General features: G+C 42.5%; 1 protein-coding gene across 2 annotated transcripts in view; it reads right to left on the bottom strand.

Moving 5' to 3' along the window:
• The window catches only part of SLC15A2 (solute carrier family 15 member 2), a 39,338-nt gene that overhangs the window by 15,019 nt on the left and 5,015 nt on the right, over positions 1–19,304 (bottom strand). For both annotated transcript variants that reach the window (XM_054277556.1, XM_054277558.1), the window contains exons 4-13: positions 17,956–18,048; positions 16,766–16,865; positions 11,660–11,750; positions 9,527–9,604; positions 6,852–6,934; positions 5,788–5,874; positions 5,389–5,478; positions 5,006–5,050; positions 2,773–2,805; positions 1,631–1,719 (exon numbers count right to left, since the gene is read on the bottom strand). In XM_054277556.1, the coding sequence (XP_054133531.1) occupies positions 1,631–1,719; positions 2,773–2,805; positions 5,006–5,050; positions 5,389–5,478; positions 5,788–5,874; positions 6,852–6,934; positions 9,527–9,604; positions 11,660–11,750; positions 16,766–16,865; positions 17,956–18,048 (789 nt within the window). The remainder of the gene's footprint in view (positions 1–1,630; positions 1,720–2,772; positions 2,806–5,005; positions 5,051–5,388; positions 5,479–5,787; positions 5,875–6,851; positions 6,935–9,526; positions 9,605–11,659; positions 11,751–16,765; positions 16,866–17,955; positions 18,049–19,304) is intronic.

Here is a 19,304-nt window from a genome sequence, read left to right as displayed (position 1 = left end):
CTGTCCAACAGGTGGCACTCAGGATGACAGGCTGTTTAAATTGCCAATCTCTTAACTTAAAAATATTTTATTATTCTGCATGAGGCCAGCATTGAGTCCAATTAAAACTGATATGCCATGAAAAGAGTTCCTTCCTTGCAAGTTTCACATTATCTTTTTCCCAGCTCTTCTAGTGGGAATAGTCATGACTTTATGTTAATCCATGATGTTGGAAGGAGCACCAGAAATTACATATCTTCAAGTCCCTTTTGGGAAAGGCAAAAGAAAAGTAACATTCTATTTAGCAGTGGGAACGAGGTATAGAAAAATGTGTAGTTTTATGTCATCAATGTTTCTGACCATCTGGGGCATCATTCTGGGTTATTTCTCATGCCAATACATTTACATTTCTAGGAAATAAAGAGCTTTCTTCTAAACTCAAGGCAAACCTAGTGCAACTTTACCAGAATTATGTGAGAAAATCTGATATGATATAAATCAGAATAATACATGTCCAGAACAGCAGATTCAAACTGAGTATTGAGTTGTTGAGATTTGAGACAAATCTGGTTCTAGATTCAGTCATCTCCACTCTTTGTAATGGTCTTTAGTCCTGGCATTTAATCCTGGCTGGTGCTTGAGTTTGTGCTGCTGGGTGAACTATTCTGTGACCTGGTCATCAGGCAGGAAGTTTTATCCAAGTCAAGGCACAGTCCAGGCCATGGGCTCACAATGGTATCAGGGAGAAGCACAGCCTCTGATGTGTATCCTCCAAAAGGGGCACCACTGCAGGGCTGGACAATATTTTTGATATGTCTTCAGGTGTGAGTAATTCAGCATGGTGGGAAAGGACCAGCAGGGTGAAGGGGGAGGCTTCTGAGGCACCTGCCACCCCCATTTTATGTGGTTTTGTCTGTCCAGCACTTTAGTTTGGATTAGGAACATGCTTTTTAAGCCAGTCCCCCACTCATTACCCTTTCCCATGCTATGGCTCACATGCAGAAGTGGTGCTGGGGCATAGAAACGTGTCTCCTTTCAGCTGAAATTCCACTGACAAAAGCACTCCAAGAGTGCACATAATGTACTTCCACTGCTACAGGGCATCAGTCCACAGAGGCAGAGTACAGATACTCTGAAGTTAATTCACACAAATTGCATAAAGTAGGTCTCATAAGCAACCTGAGGTGTGCTTCTATTACACTGCACTTCTTGCTAACATAGACTAAGGATAAAATGCTTGGCTCTTGTGGAAATCTCCTTATGCACTCACTGGTTCAGATCCTAGCCAGCATGGGACCATGAATTTGGTCCCATGGGGACTTTTCAGGGAAGGAATTATTTAGGCATGACCTGGGAAACAAGGTGGAAAACATGTTGATCAAATTCAAAGTGATACTACTCATATCTGCTTTTGGCAAAATCTGTACAGAACTGAATCCAACATCACTGAGTTTTACCCTCTGGCATTTCCATGAGAAAATGAGTCACTTCCTTCTGTGGAAGAGGGTGATGCTGCCTCTTGGGACCGAAGTATACTCAAGTATTGGGAAAGATGAATGGAAAATTGTGTTTCTCTTCCTTAAAAGCTATTCTGCACACTTACAGTAAAAGAAAAAGCACAGATGTATCTGCACTGTCCCCAGGTACTTACGTGAAATTCAATTTGCACATGTTTATCAGGGGGTAGAGCCCAAAGTCAAAAATTGGGATGAAGACAAGAATAAGAAGTGGATTTAAGAACTGCAATACAAAAGAATGGGAGTTCAGTGACTAGAAAGCAACTTTTAGTAATTAAACCCATAAAGCACTGTCCTCCAGAAATAATTCCATTACAGAAGGGACATGGACAAACACTTAAAACCTCCTTTTAAAATATAATCACAGTTTGCACTTAACATCTTCTGCTATTTAGTTTTCACAGGCATGAATACATTTTGTTCATATCCTCCCCTCCAAGAGGCAAGCAAGCATCTCCAGTTTCCCTGGAGAGAGAACTGAAAGATGATGTTTTTAAAGAGTACAAACCCCACTGACAATAGAGACAGGTGACCTTTGGTGCTGTGGTGGGACCTTACAACAAATCAGCAACAATGGAAACATCCTGGGACTCCAGGAAAATCCCAGAGGAACAGGCACTATTCTGTGAGATTGGCAATTTCTCACATTTCAACACAACCGAGTAATCCCCCAGGAATAAAATTTCTCCTGGTGGCTTGTCTGCCAGCCAGAAGTGGCAAAGCAAGAAAATAGAGAGAAATGAAGAACAAGCAGGGAGAAATGTTGTTTTAGTTCCAAAGGAAGATTTCAGGAAACAGAACAGCTTTGAATTTCTCCAGAGCTGTTCACCATAAGAATTGTAATCAACTGTGACAACATAGCACCATCTTGCTTTCATGTTTTCATCTCCCCTGCAGAAAGGGAAGAACCAAACATATTTCAAGAACAAAGTTCATCCCAGGACAGGAGACTGTTAAAAGGAGATACAGGTTGTATTCTCCACATGCCAGCACTAGCTCAAGAATTATTATGGTGGTATGTTACCCCACACCTCTGCACTGTTCTGTAGGAGTCAACTTCTGCTCTAGGACATCCTCAGGGTCTTCTGAACCCCAAGCTTGCAAAGCAGCCTGTGAGTAATAAGGCAGAAGCCACATCACAGCAAGCAGCAGGAGCACTGCTATCACCTTGAAAAGGAGCAGAGAATGGCCACTGGTCCCATGAGAAAAAATATAAATGAGAGAAAAGAAGAAGATACATTCTAAGGGTTATTTCCTACCCTGTAGTATCTTTTACCTGCATTTGGTCAGGCTGAAGGACATATATTCCCTGAAACAAAAAGATAGTCCAAGTGATTCATAAACACTATAACATATCAGTGCATATGGTAAACAAGTAATCGGTCCCAGAGAGGCCTTTGCAGCCAAGGTGGTTTCCTCAAATGCTTTATGTTGGCTTTAGCAGCTGATACTGTGCTCTTGACACTTTTTGTCTAAGGACACAGTGTTTATTAAGATCATTTTGCAGAAGGAAGCTGCACTCAATCCTTGGTATTTGGCAGCTGTGACACAGCTCATGACAGGTACTGAGGCCCATCCTTCAGGCTGGCTGAGCCATGAACTGGGTGAGGGGAGGAGGATGGGGGTGTTAGTGTCCGAGTTGGGAGGCAGGCTTGAGCTTCCTCCCTCCCTGCTTCCACAATGTGAAAAGCCCCAGTCCTATAAGTGAGTGTTCCCAAACTTCAGGACCCTGTGAGCTCTGCTGGCATTTCTCCCAAGTTCCCAAAAGGATAACAGAAGACCATCCTTGAGCCAGTGGGCTGCACAAACACCTCTTTCCTCCCCCCATCTGCATCTAACAGGCTTTGGACAACTGCAGCTTCCAGGTTTGAGGCAAGAGTCCTCAAGGCTCTAAGAGGTGCCTCACACTTGCATCACTATCCCAGCCCCACAAATGGGCAAGGTCAATAGGGATGGATGGATGAGGGATCTGAGACTCCAAGAGGAACCATGGACCTGTCTCCAGGGAGGGACTGGTGGTTTTCTGAACTCCATTAACTGCTTTTCATTTGAAATTAAGATGAAGAAGATGGGGGGAAGGGTTCAGGGTCAGGGGGAAGAGTGCAGGAGGGAAGACATTATGAAGGAAATAATGTATTTCCAAGAAAATAATGGGGGTTCTCTCCTGTCTGCCAGTCCTGTCCTGAGCAGAGTCTAGACTGGCTGCCTGTCTCTGCCCACAGCTGCCTCCTGGGAGAGTGGAAAAATTCCAGGCAAATACCCCCTCCTGCTACTTTGAACACACTATAGAAATGTGCTATTAGGAAATGAACCTGCAAATATTTCATCTGACACTAAATCATTCCCTGTTTGACTCCAGACTTCCTAGCTGAGCCCTTGTCCACTGAACTGAAAGTCACAAAGTATTATGAACATGAACTCCATCAAGCCTAAGGGTGGGATCACTCCAGTGCTGCAGTTAATTTTCACCTTCTTGAGGTGGGGTAGCTCATGAGGGGAGAGCAGAGGAGACTGAAACAAAAGCCAAGGAGCTATCCAGGTTGGTGTGACAAAAGAAAACAGAGCCTTGAATCTATCTTTCCTCACCTGGGAGAGGCCAGTAGTGACACCTGGGGATACTTAGCTCTCCTGCTAATGGATCACTAAGTGCATGTGAGCAAAACACCAGAAAACTAATGTTTTAGATATACATCACATAGACTGCATGGACTTTGTCCTGTCTTTCTGAGGTGGATAAATATTACCCAAGGTGTAGTCTTTTTCATGCCTCATTTGAACTAATTAAGCCTAATGAGTATCACATATTGAGAGCCCAATTTTTAACAGGAGTGGCACAGAAGGTCTCAGATTTGTGGCTTTAAGACAATTTTAAACTGGAAAATGGACACTTACAATCCTAGATTTTGATGTGAGCATCTGCAGACAAGATCTAGATGGCCTGTTAAAACACATATGGGGCTGAAAAACAGCCCAGTGTGGAGACAGCTTCGGGCAGATAGCTGGTCTACATTTATCTGCTACTGTAGCCATTCACACCTTTGAAGACCTTTATGGAAACTAGCTAATTAATCCCTGTAACATCTTTAACATATACACAAGGTTCCTGCTGGTTTTGAGAGGCTTCATTAATGTATCAGCAAGTGATCCAGTGCAGAAATGTACAACAGCTCTAGTCACACCTTAAAAGGGCTGAGTGACTTGTCTGCCTTCCATGGGGGCAGCAGGCTGAAAATCCTACCTGCTCTAGGTCACAGGGCCACTGGCTGCCAGCAGGTCAGCACCCTGACCTTGCAGGCTGCTGATGGCTCCCCAGCCCTCACTTCTAGCTGAGCTGAGCTGAGATGAACTGAACATGGCTGCATGAACAGAGCCTCTGGCTTCTCATCACCAGAAGTGAGACTCACCCAGATTCACCAAGCAGACGCTCAGTACTGCAAGACTCCGGTTAATAAGCAAGAGCAGGGATGTTACTACTAGTCTTACCAGCCCTGATGACATTAAGTACTTACAAAATCAGCATTCATTTTTGTAGCTTGCAAAGTCCACCTGGATCCCTAAAGAGAAAACAGACAGCAGTGAAGCCTTCAAGATGTTCTGTGGGGCTAAAAAACATGGGGACAGAGAAGATGACAGTGATGGAGCTCTTATTTCCCATCTCTTCCTTCCCTTCCCTGTAACATCTGTCATTAGGCAGGGCACATTCTCCCCTATTATTCTCCCATGCCAGACACCTGGCAGGACTCTGAAGAGCTGACCAGTGGTGATGGTGGAAGGCCCAGGACACTTGGCAGGAATATGGCCTGCTGTGTCCCCAGGATGCTTTCACATTACTCCAAAAGGACAGAGGTGCCAACCAAGGCTGGCAGGCAGAGCTATACCCACGGTACTGTACCTGCTGATCAAACAGGGCCCAGAACATTGGCAGTGGTATGAAGAGGAAGAGAACACGAGTCACCATTTTAACCTCCCCAATCAGCTGTTTCTAAAAGGGAACAGACAAAAGGGTAAGGGTGCAAAGCCAACAGGTGATTCAAGCCACAAAGCATAACTCCATTTCTTTCTGCATGGCAGTTCTTCATTGCTCTTCCTTGTGACATTGGATATATTTGCATTTCTACATTTCAGTGCAGCACCTAAACTGTCCATTAAGGGTCAGGAGAGTACAGATGTGGGAAGGGACAGAAAAATTCATGTGAGGAATGGTGTGGCCAGGCTAGTCCTACTCTCTCCCCTGTCTGTCTGCCCATCTTCCCCTTCCCACTCCAAACCCACCAGGTAGAGCATCACTCACTGAGTATTTTTCTGAAGCCCAGTCCAGCCAGTGATCTCTCTTTGGAATCTCAGGGGAGCGGTTTTTCAGCCGGTTTTTAAGAGCAAACTAGGGAGAAAAACGGGTGAGTAACTCATTCATGCCATACTTGCCCTTGTCACACTCCCAGCTCAAGGCTACCTTCCCCATCTCCAAATGTAAGCAGTGGCAGAACATTGAGGGGGCTGGGTTGCTGGATACCTCTAAAATCTCAGATTGGAGGCTTTATGATGAATTGTCTGCAGGGAAGTTTCTATGACACCGGTTGATTAAAGGTATGAAGGGGGAATGAATCACAGAATCACTGAATCTTAGAATATCCTGAGTTGGAAGGGACCCACAAGGGTCATTGAAGTCCAGCTCCTGGCCTGTTTATGCTGTGTGCTTCAGTCACTGAACACACTGATAGAAAAAGTGGCAGACCTCACTTAGAAATCCTGTCTTTAAGATCCTGCCTGTTTCCCCAAGGTAAATCTGGCACTAGGACTGACCTAAATAAAGAGAAAACATCTGCTGTTAGCAACAGCTTCCTGAAATAGAAACATCGTTATCCACCTAATAATAAAAGAGTATTTTTCACATACTGTATTCAGCTCACACACCATGAAAAACAATTTATAAGGCTCTAATGCAACTTCAGCAAGTGTCTCTTGCATTTACATGAACATGCTGAATGTCCATAATGTGAATGTGTGCTATTACTGTCTGCTGAACTGATAAAGTTCAGAAAAATTATTCAACTGAAAAAAAAGGAAGTCATATATCTGATACTCTCTGAGTTTCTGAATTTTCCTTTCAGTTCAGTTTCTACCAGCATCTGCCACTTGTGGTTCTACTACATGGACATCAACTGAACAGTTCATGGAGCTAAGGGAAAACAATTGAAATGATGAAAAAATAAACTAGGACCTAAATATGTTGCTGATTCCTTACAGCTCATCAGCAAGACATCCCAAAGCAGCATAGAGAAGAACTCCAAAAGTCACCTCCCCTTTCTCTTTGCACCTTTTTGTCCTCACGCATGAAAAAGAAAATCACACACTTACACCGATGCATTTGCACACTTCCAGCAAGACATTTCCTTGTGGTGGTGTTTTTCTGTACAGTCCACTTCCAGCAATGAACACAACTGAAAAAAAATTGTTATCCAAATGGGGATTCACATGGCTGAAGTTCAATCCTGCACTGGCTTCTGGGAAGGATCACCCACCCCTGTATTCAACAGAAATGCTCTGTCCTTGGGGCACACAGGATTGCCCTTCTAACTAAATAAATATACAGGAGTCCTTTAATGCCTACAGATGGAAGAAAATGCAACATCCTACAAGAGGCAGTGTGATCCCTAGAAAGTCACCACAGTGCTAATATCTGCTCTGGCACAATAGGCACCTCCACATCTGATTTACTCAGGGAGCTAAAACTTTGAAAATTCACTTTGTCTATGCTTTTTGTAGACTAAACTTATAGTACAATTCACATTTAATTGCTGCACCTGATGTTGGAAATCAACTCTCACTCATTGGAAACCTGTGAGGATAAATCCAGATACAACATAGGCTCTGTGCACTTGCATCTCACACACATTTCAATGGAAACTACCTCACACAGAGATGTTAACAGAAATTACCTCCATTTATGGTTTCCACAAAGGGATATACAATTTAAGATACTGTTTTATCCTGGTTTTCTCCCTCAAAGCACAAAGAATATCAGAATGAGACTTTAAAATCCTGTCAGAGATGGAGACACCTGATTGTGTATAATTTATCCGATTCTATGAGAGTCTTCGAGGACACTGGAATTCCAAAGAGATAACTGGGGAGAAGCACCTTAAAACTGAGCATGAAATCCATATAATTAACTAACTTGAACTTTTAAAACTAACCCAATTGTCTGGGTCAGTCCACAGCCAGTGGAGAATATCAGATACTTCTGTCCTAACACAGGAGGCCTGAGACACTGCAGGGAACACACTTTTGCTTTTACCTGACTATGAAGACCTTTAGCATCCAGGTTTGACTTGCAGAACTTGAGACTCCTCTGAAGTCAGTTTAGGTGAGTAGCACTTTGCATTTGTGCAAAGTCACCCAGAGTGGGTAGCTGCACTACCTAATTTTCAGCATTTTCCTGTGAAGATGTTGGTGCTTTTAAAAACATGATCCATTAGGTTTGCTGAACACCTTTTGGTGATGCCATTGACTCCTTTGGGAGCTGATGTTCCTGCAGTAGGTTTAGAATTTGGAATTAATGGGTATCAATCTACCCCATCCTTCAGGAGCAGTAGCAGCCCAGAAAATCTTGCTCTAAATCTGCCTCTAAATCTATCCTTGCTTTCCATCAACACAGGCAGAGGGCCTGTCAGGGCCAAAAGGGTATTTTCTGCAGTTCTGCATGCTACTCACATAGTCAAATATATCACTTCCCAGAGCATTTTAGCATGTTACAAAAGAACAGAGAGCTGCTTTGCCAGGCAGGACGTGGAATCTGGCAGCAGGACACTAGCTAAAAACACATTTCCACCGATGCCCTCACTGAAACTGCAACATTTACACGTTCATTTTCCCCTGGGCAACTACTGCTGTGCTAGAAACATTCAGCACAGCATGGTGCACACAGTGGGGCCCTAAACTGATAGGAACAGGCCACAGGGGAAAATAGAACTTTCTCAGGCCCGTGACCATGCACTTTTTTGAAAATGATTGCTGCAACATTAGCTGTGGCCTGATGACATTTCTTCAGTTTCCTGATTCTTCTCCCTGATGGAAATTTGAGTGGAAACAGCAACATTCACATTCTCTGGGGGACAAACTTTTCAAATCCCAGATGCTGCAGTGAAATCACACAACTGGTCTCTCAGTGAAGGTAACAAGCTGAATGAGAAGTCACCCCATGCTCTGTCAAAAGCTCACACATGCAGTATAATAAGGGAACTGCTCTTCTCAGAGCTTGCTGCTGTGAAACTAAAGCTGATGGGGTGTCCTCTATACTGGCTACCAAAGGAGTAACATTAAAAATGGGGAGACTGTTGAATGTTTTATAAAGGTTGAAGAAGAAATCTTGACAAGTACATAAGTGGGGCTAAGATGCAAGTGTTAAGAAGCACAGGGATTGTGGCTGTCTCCTGACACTTGGATAATAAGGACTTTTTATTGCAACGTAATAATAAGTTGTCACTGCAACTGTGGGAATTACTTCAGCCAAGCAAAGTAAGACAGCTCAGAACAAACTAACATCTCATCTAGCTCCTTCTGCAGCACACAGACTCAGCAGCAGCAGAAGTCTGAGCCATTGAAGATGGCCTTGAGCTGCAGGAAGCCCATAGAAAGGTTAGAGGTGCCATGTTGAGCTTCTTTCCTATAAGCTGGGGATCTCTAAGGACTGCTCAGATTGAAGTTCAAAGGCCATGTCTGCTCATAGGCAAAGCTGCAAGCCATCAGGAGAATCATTTTGGTGCCTTCCTTTGCATTAGAGCAAAGCAATTATACTGTGAAACATCCATGAGACCACCCCCCTAACAGTATCACAATAAAAGATTAAAGTAAAACCATGCTCAGCCCACCATCACTGATATTTACTGCTGTTCTGAAGTGGGAATTGTTAGGTGACTTTGAACCTTTTCATTTCCCATCACAGTATCCATTCAGATTAGTGAATTTGTGCATTTTCTCATCTATCCATGGACTCAAAACTGGTAACTCCTATTACCACTATTTCCACTCACCAAGTGCCAACACCATCAGTGCTGCTGGGACACCAAAAGCCAGTGCATAACAATCCTCTCCAAAACATTTCACATCCCCTGAAAAAGAAGTCAGAAATAAAAGCAGCTCATTACATCTAGACTTATGTTACTGGGGCTTTTGATTTGATTCCCTAAATCAGTCACTTCCCCTAGTTTTAAATCTTCTTTGCTGGTGCTTGACACTGTGAATTGAATCTCCTTGAAACAGTTGTCCTCCCTTGATGAAGACAATTTGGAAGCAGGGTTAGTGTCTGCCAGCAAAAGCAGCTGATAATGGAATATTGATGCAAACAGTAGAAGGGAGGGGGCAGACAAATAGGTATAAAGAAGTACTAGGAACTGTAATTGAGGGAAAAAAGCACAACATTTCAAATAACCTGAAGCCATTCTGTATTTGACTAGATCTAAATAACCAGTACTGTGCTGTATCAGTCTTGAGTGAAAAACCTGAATCTGTCTTCATAGCGACCTACAGTGGACAAAGTGGGAGGCAGTGCCTGCACTGTCTAAGTGGGAGCCCAGGAAAAGCCCCAGAACTCCAGTTCCCTCCCTCATCACCACCAATCCCACTAGGGCAGCCTGCTTCAAATGTCAGGTCTTGCAGCAACCCATTAGGAAACCAGGTGTGTTACAGCACAGGTTGCATCACTCTGAGCTCTGGGTCACTGAAACCTGTGCCTCTTGGACCAGGTCAGTTCTTGCACCGTGCTCTGCCTGCAAAGAGCAAACCAGCAGTGGGCTCTGTGTTTGAATGCCAGGGGCCAGATATTACTGCATTCTCACATGGATAATGACAAAATGGCTAAAGTAAGCCAACAGAATTAACAGGAGACCAATCCATTAAGCCCTCAGCTGCTCATGTTTGTTGTAGCTGGAAAATCCCAGCTGCACAGCTGTGTGCATGCATAGCATTTATTTACTTATTCTGAGCAAATTAGCTAAAATCCAACAAAGCTGAGAGCATGAGGTCTCTGGGCACACTGAACTTTTGGCATGTTAAATGAGTTGGACTTCTCTACCTGTAAGTATATATTTCATATTTGTACCAAATTTCTACAAACTGCACTTCCTGCCCTTCCAAGAAAAGATTTCACACTTAGCAAAAATATTACTCTTTCCCCATCCTCTCCAGTTCCATGTTGCAACTAGTTTATACTGGCTCATGTTTTGATTCTTCAAGGAACTGGATTTTCATCTGCCTATTGACTACTTTAAGCAAAAACCTTTCCCAACTGAATGCTGACCAAGAGACACCAGAGAATAAACAAGTAAGAAATACAGCATTTGTCTTTGTCCCTGTGCATGGTGTAAACATGAGACAAGAGCCTGTTGAAATGACACTCCAAACAAACAGAGCTTTCTGGAAGCCATGGAATGGAATGGAAAAAATGGCAACTAAATGTGAAGACTACCTTGTCTCTGTCCCCATCACCTATGGCCTGCTGCTCTGCCCCTGTGCCCGTATTCAGAGTGTGCCAATCCCTTTGGCTTCGAAGCGCTGCAATACAATGAACTAAGTGCAGCAAGGCTTAGGGACTAAAAAGGGTTTTGCAAGCAGGCTGGAATATAAAGTAGGTCTTAAATGGGGCATAGGCCTGTGCTTTGTCTTCAAGGCTAGTTGCTCAGGGCAGCAATCTTGCAAGCAGATTCACGCAGACAAGCCTGAGTGCCAGGTCAGAGCCCTCCAGAAGTCAGCAGCACCCCGTGGGAGGGAGAAGGTAGGACTTTGAAACCAGCCCTGCTAAGTTTTTCAGCCCTGATTCTGCACAGGACAGCAGAGCTCATTTACCATCCATAGTTTACCTGAAGCCAAGTTCTTCACTGGCAGTGGGGAATAGATGACCATATAGGTCCTTCCACTTTTCATGTTTTAATTCTGCAGTTCAGGCTGGCTTTGAAATACATCCAGGAATATAATTTCTGTGAGTTGTCTGCCTCTATCATAAATCTGTTATGCTGCTACAGCAGGATTAACAAGGTGTAAATGCAATACACTGACCACTCCACAGATAATATAATTTCTGCCATTCTGTTGTCATAACAGTCTAACTATGCACAGTAGAGTAGTTAGAGGGCAGCTAATTTTTTGTTTTATTCTAAATCCACACTGACCTCTTAATACAGGAGTTACAAACGTGGAGATCAAACTTCCAGCATTAATGGATAAATAGAAGATGGAAAAAAACTTGCTTCTCTCTGAGGTCTAAAACAAGAGAAGACAATGTCAATGTCATGGCTAATACACAGCATTGGGCTTGCAAATTGAACACTATCAATTCTCTCGTTAGGAAGGCTGGGTAAATATTGACACAAAGTGCATAAAATGTTAAGCAAACAAGCTCGTGTTCAGGTGATGGTAAATGCTCGCACAAATCAGCTCACGTTACTCGAGGAGTGCTTTGAGGCTTTTTGGCATTTCAGAGGAAAAGCTGCTGCTTTGAGAGTGTTGTGAGACTGGAAGGAGGGGAAAGCATTTACTTATTCAGAACAAGTAGCATGATTCAGATCCTTTGTCACCTAATTCAATCCAATTTGGCATGGTTTGACAAGCTCATAATTTCTTTCCGTGTCTGAGCTCTTCCCCCCTCCCCCCCCCCCCTTTCCTGCGTACAAATAGAAAAAGAAACCTGTGTATTTTAAGGAACTGGTAATCACAGCATAGATGAAAAATTGAGCAATTGAGAAGTATTCATCAAAGAGAAGACCATCAAGGTGAGGCCAATCAACCTCAAACTAATAGGGTAAATTAAATCTAGGGGAGCAAATTCAAGAGCCTGACAGAGGGATCAACTCTAAGAGAAAGAGTTTTGAATTTGACCTAAGCTGTAACATATTATAGTTTATAGAGTCAAAAAATTCATGCTGATCTTCTTTATTCCTGCATAAGTCATAATTTGGAAAGAATCAAGAATTTGATACAGAGTTTGGTCCTTTGTGCAGAGTAATGTGCGTGTGCAGTCTCTCCTTGCTTGTGGAAGGGACATAGTCACAGTCACAGTGTGCTGTATACAGTGTTAACCTCCTCCCTGTGCCTGGTGGGCCAGCAGAGAGGGGAAACAAAAGCAGGCTACCTGACCCACCCTGTGCTCATGTGTGTCAGCAGCTCTGGGACACCTGAGCTGAAAAAGGGAGAGGGGAAAATTGCATCAGACATTGCATGGTGCCCAACAGAGAGCTCCCAGGGCACCTTGAGCCTCATCTCTGTGACCTGAGCATCATTTGAATGCAAAGCTTTAACTCAGCTGAGGGCTAGAAAACTCCTCAGGGAGTGTTGTTCTATCTCCTTTCCTTCTTATGTGTCCTGCTTCCGTCTGCTCCCTGAGACAACAATATTCACAAGGCTAGAAAACTGGAGAAAGCGTGAAGAATTGCAGGCAGCTAAAAGAGGACAGCTGTAAAGTAATGAATCCTGAGCTCCAAAAATGTAACAAAACTTCCTGTAACTGATGGTGCAGCCAACAGGAAATATTGCTGCTTCATATGGCAAGAAGCCTCTTATCACAGGGGATTACTGCAGGGAAGAAAGGGAGGTGGGAGATTGTGAGAGGGCTCCCCTTTATGCCCCCTTGTAAAGTGGGTGCTGAGAAGGTCAGGGTGAGAGCCCATGACCTCCCACTGCCACCCATCAAGGAGTCTGGGGGCCTCCTTACTTGGATTAAGGGCTTTCTGCCATGACCCACCACAGTTAGGAAGACCCCATCAACTGAGCTTTTGGCTTTTACACAATTTTATTTCCTAGAATTTTCAAGGCTGACCCATACATTCCTCTTAAATTATTTATCCTAGACAAAAGGATTTGAAAGCCTTACAAAAATCATCTCAATGGCATGTTCTCATGGTTAATAGAAAACAGCAGTGGGTCTTACTATCTGTTATATTCCTTTCCTTGCTGGTGGTCTTGATAATCCAGAACTTTCTACTGCTAAACTAGTAAAATTATATTTTCTTTTTCATTCTACTTTTTGACTAGTTATTTGTCATCATAGAGAAAACTAGAGAGATGAGCAGCCTCAGCAATCTTCCCCATTCCTGGATAGCCCTCACATGACTTGTCAATGGTGGTGCAGAAGAACCCTCACAGTCCTGCCCTCTTCTAGCCAAATTGTCATGGCATGTCTCTAACCCTTGATATCTGAGCAAATCGGAATTTCTGAGAGCTGTGATAAACTCAAGCATGCAGCTCTTGACATGATAAAGTCTAGAGCAACAATTACCAAAAAGAATGTGATAGTAAGAGAAGAGGATAGTGATGCATAAAGAATTTGGAGCATCTTATTTCACACATTTTCAGATTTTAGTGATGGAAACAAAAATGGTCAGAGAAAAGCTGAAATAACTACAAAAATAATGACCCAGCAGCTTGCAAATTATACTGATTGGAATAAAGAATTTCGTCCCTATTGTCTTAATCTTTAGAGCAGACACACATTAACAACATGATTTGGATTAGCTAATTTGAGAAAAGGTACTGTACATGATAATCCTGATCGCCTTGGCAACCAGAAAATAAAGAAACAAAGGAAAGCTATTTAGCCCCTTAAACACCATACTGCACTGTTTGAAAGCAGCTTTGGTCCCTAATTAATGTGTGCAGCAGCTTCACATTCATATAACATATTGTAAATATAATTTTGTTCAGGCATTTTTAACTTGGACTTCTAATCCCATAGACAAAGGCATTTGGAAATCTCCTGCAGATAAATCTGTTTTCCCTATCTGACCTCCCACTAAATTAGTCCCCATCACTGTCTTCAGTAGTACCATTCTCAAAGTGGCAGACCCAAGACCATTATGCTCCTGAAGTACTTTAGAGAGAATCAGATTGATGTTGTGCATTTACCTCAAAGCATAAACTTGTCTCTAGGAATAGCAGGGGTAATTTAGTTATTTATACACAGAACTACCTCATTCCAAGTTTTCAGACAAAACAAATAAGCCCATGCACTTAAGGAAGGACTCAGATGAAGTTTATTTGCGTCCTGAAAATTAAGGGGGAATGCTTCATATCATAGTGAATTTTTAAAACTTATTTCAGCCTACCTGGAGTGGAAGAAAATAAAACATAAGACCCCTCAAACACCAGTCCAGAGGAAAGAAACATTCTGTTAGGCCTCAAACCTTTCATTCCTTACAAAATCAAAACTTCTCATTCCAATTCTGATGACTTAAACTTCCTATCACATAGCATAAAACATTTGTTTCTTCTGAAAGGCCAAGTCATTTCAAAATGGTAAAATAGAAAACTTTCTATTTTGAAAAGAACGTTTGAAAAACAATGCATAGAGCAGAACACATTGTTCTTATCAGAATGATTTTTACAGTTTTCTTTCTCTAAATTAGTTTTTCTTGAAGGTAGCACACAGGTGAATGTTTGAGCCTTTGTATTCGATAAATTTGTTGGAGAGATGTAGTTTGAATGCCAGAGAATGGGTAGAGGCCCACACAACCACAGGCAGTTCAGGTTTTCTCTCTGTGATGCAGCTGTAGTTGTGAAGTTGGAATAATAATATGTATGTGCCTGAGAAGGGTGCTGAGATTCATTAGCTGAAGTCTATAAAACACTCTGAAGATAAGTGTTACATATTATCATACTGTAATTAGGTGGTAATTGAAAGATGCTGGATAAACACTATTAATCATTAATATTCATTGAAGTGGCACTTGTGTAAATGCTGCTGTTGGACCTCATAGAATTCTTTTGGGACAGCAAGCCAGGATGTCCATGCACTGGGATGCATGCAGCTATCCCAGAGCACGTGTGCTGTGCTGCCAGCCTGCTTTTGGTCAGAGTTGTGCTAGCTGGGGGGGCTGGTGACCAGCAGAGCATTGCTGATCCCCTTTCTGCCACATCCCCTAAAGCACATGACAGCATTTAGACATGCCTGCAGGAGGATCTGCTTTGGACAAGTGACCACACAACATCCCATCTTTTGTTACTTCTTAGTAATCATAAGCTTCATCACTTCAGCATCACTCAGTTCATGTGCAGAAAGCACAAGTCTTCCCAAAATTTTAAATTTAGTCTATATTATTTAATTACATGTTTACTTCATACTGGGGTATTGCAAAAGACAAGGAGAAAACTGCCCTACTGGACTCCTTGTCCAAGGGGCCAACTCTTATCTTAATTTGACCAGTGTTTTTCCTGACACACTGTTAGTCTACTGTCCTTTGGTGCCTCCATTGATGGGAATTTCCATCTCACAAAGACGCTAGTATTTTCCAGTGTTTCTCTAGATCTACTTCTGGAAAAAAATTTCACACTGTCAGTCCAAAATAATCCTCCTTGAGTTTAAGCCTACTCACCACAGACCCTCACACTTATTTTCTTTTTTGTAGCAGTGGCCTTTTACATATTTGATGACTTATGCCCTGCACACGACTTGGTGATTTGAATACTTGTCATTGAGAAAATAGAGATTTTTATTTGTGCGTTAGGTCAACATAAATCTATTTAACTTCAAATCAATTGAAAAATTTAGCATTTTGCCTGAGGATTAGCACTTCCTGACCTGCTTTGCTTCCTTTAAGCACTACCTTATCCCTGGTTTAGCCCCTGTTCTGAATAATGGGAGTTTGAGATTAATGCAGATGAGGAGCTAAGCACTCATGACAGAGAATGAGGACACAAAGCACCTGGACTACAATTCTCAGGATACACAGCACAAACACAGCTAAACAGAAACATTTTCTCAACTCTTCAGAACCTTTCATTCTGGAATACTAAGAAAACATTCTAGCATTACTTGCAAAACACTAGAATTTCCTACGGTTCCTTCTGAACAAGATCTGAGACACAGACTATGACTGATTTGAGGAAAAAATCCCACAGAAGCATAGGCTGCTGATACAGTCTTTTCTTTCATTTGCCATATTCCACTGCAGTGCATTATAATCACCCTTGTTAAGATGTGATATATACACAGTTCTGTGATAAGCAAGACAGGATTTTTCAACTACTCTGATGTCCAATTAACATTTAGATGATTTGATGCAATTATGACCTATCCTTTCCAGTATCAATCCTGTTCTGCTGTCATTTTGCCTTCCTGAAGCATCTAGATTTTCTCAAGTCCTGTGCAAGCCATCCTACCTCATGCCTTACTATGTCTTTTCCAGCAAATTGGCCTTATTCAAGCACAACAGGATTTTGATCACATAAACATCCTCACAAAGTAAGCAGACACCGCAGATTTTAGGAAAGAAAAGAAGTCTTACATGTTCCTCTTCAAACTGGTCCCCACCAAATGCAGAGACACAGGGCTTGATACCTCCCGTTCCAAGGGCGATCAAAAACAGACCAACCATAGACAGGACCCTTCATGCAAGAACAAAAATGTCACCATTGCAAAACCTTTCCAGAGCTTATGAGAGCATTTTAGTGCCACCCAACCATGATTCCTCTGATAATGTTGTCTTTTGCACGCAGGTAATTATGATGAGCTAGATAAACAAACAAATTAAGTATCCTAATAATTTGAAAAACAAATTAATTATCCTAATTTCTGCATTCCATAGCAGTCAATTAACCAAACTGGTTTTGTCAGTTTCTTGTTGTTCTGAGGTCAAATGGACATATAGGAGATCAAAGATCTGTGGAATTAGTTTTACTTATATGACAACAAAAGGTGTCAGAGATCAATTGAGAAAAAAAAAAAAAAAGAAAAAGGGGAGTACTTTTTGCAACCTTGTAGTCTGGGTAAGAGCAGACAAACTGAATTAGGCTCATTCTTGTGTGCTTTCTACTTCCCAGTGGTTTTCAAAATACCATTGTTGGCCTGACAGATTATGTCTCTAGGGAACAAGAGTATCAGGACTGACCAGGTCTGGGACAAAAGAAAACTGTTCTGTAAACAACATGTGCTCCTGCCTGCATGTGCATATTTTTTGAGCCGTGACTACACTGACAAAACCAGCTTGGTGGTTTCAGAGACACTACTGTGACAAGCCTATCAGTTCAGAATCTAGAGGGTTATATCCTGTGGAAGAGACAGACCCTTCCCCTGTCATCAGAAAATGTATTTCAGTTTTGTGTTCCCATACAGATGGGGGAACCTTGCTGAGCTGGGCAGCTGTGCTGAAGAAATGAGCGGGCTCCAGGAAGGAGCCTGCTGCAGGCAGCTGGATACAGAAGACCAAACCAGTAGCACGGTATAGCAGAAAAGGGTGATCCCAATGCCTGTGCCAAAGGGGTTAGAGCCTGTGTGGTGATTTCCAAATCCATCTGGCATGTTCACACACTAGATCCACCCTTCTGCTCTTAGTCAGATATTTCTAACCCTTTCCTGATGAAAGTAATCCATGCACAGCCCCCAAAATGCTGTTCTGATGGAGATAAAACAAATTACAGACTTGGGTAAACTACCATCACAACCTGCTAGAGCACTGTGGCTTCAAGGGCTACTTACACATGAACAGCCTGGTTGCCCAGGGATGGAATGGCACCGACTGACTTTATCAGATGGCCAACAACATACACAATGGAGAGGTAGATGATCGTCCTGTGAGGAAAGCAAACAGCAGTGACTGGAGGTGCTGGGTGATGTACAAGCTGAAAACAGAGTGTGCCCATGGGCCCTGGCATGGCAGCTCTGCTTGGCTGGCACACAAGGAACTGGTTTGTTCTACCAGTGGTACAGCGGGCAGCTGTAATTCCTTTGTGTCAACACTGAGTGCACTAGAAGGAATAGATATGCAAATGGGATCAGATTAAGGAGGGATAGCCCACGCTTTATTTGCAGACATTACTGAACAGAATAAATGAAAAGTGTTCCAGTCTTGTCATGCATGGAAGACTGCAAAGAGAAGAGCACTGTTCAGGCCCAACTCAGTTTCCAGATTACTAATAACTGACATTTTGTAGGATGTGCATAAGTGGATCCCTTGACTGGAAGGGATATCTAGGGACTGTTGCCCACATTCAACCCACCTAACCAACAAACCTGAATTAGGAGTGTGGTTTCCTTATTGTAAGTCTGTTTTGGGTCCCAAGTATCTCTGAAAGTCTGAGCTCATCTATCTGCCTCCCATGCATTGGTGAGGGAGAGGAAGAAATATGAGCAGGATGATCAGACTCTTGAGTGTATTCTATTCCTTCACCACCCTCTAGATTAGGAGAAATCTATGTATTCTTGTGATGAAGACACATACAGAGGTGAATCAAAGGACTTGTTAGGACAGAAACACTAGAAGAAGTCCTGTGAGCTCTGGTCATGGAAGAGGTCCCTGATGCATTCAAACCCTGGTTGCAACAGCTAATTTAGCACCACATCAGATCATTCCTAAAAGCCCCTCTAATCTGTTATATTGGCCAAAGTCCAGCTACTACAGTAAAAGCCACTTCCCATTAAATTATAGGGATTACTCTAAGGAAAGTCTCTTGACTAACACATGAGCATCTGTATAAGGATTTACCTTCTCACAACATCATGCTGCAAGATAAACATCCTCAAAACTAATGAACATTGCTATGTGACCTTAAATAATAAATTTATTAAAGTCCCACTGTTTTTTGTTTGGTTTTTTTTTTTGTCGAATCTTGTCAAATGGACAAGAAAATGACTAAAACTGAGCACAGAGAAAAAAAGGACACTGACAGCTCCTTAAAAACTTTCTTCTGGATAGGCATATGGCAGCTGTTTATTTCCTATAGAGACACCTCTGCCAGACAGGCTTAGTCTTAGAGAGAAAAGTTCAGCTGCACTTCATCACCCTGACAGCCAAGACTTCTCAGACAATGAAAAAACAGTGCCAAGCA

The sequence above is a fragment of the Melozone crissalis genome, unplaced genomic scaffold (assembly GCF_028551555.1).
Source record: "Melozone crissalis strain CALT ecotype California unplaced genomic scaffold, PUWL_Pcris_2 ptg000023l_1, whole genome shotgun sequence".
Lineage (NCBI taxonomy): Eukaryota > Metazoa > Chordata > Aves > Passeriformes > Passerellidae > Melozone > Melozone crissalis.
This window is presented reverse-complemented; position numbering and strand designations above follow the sequence as displayed.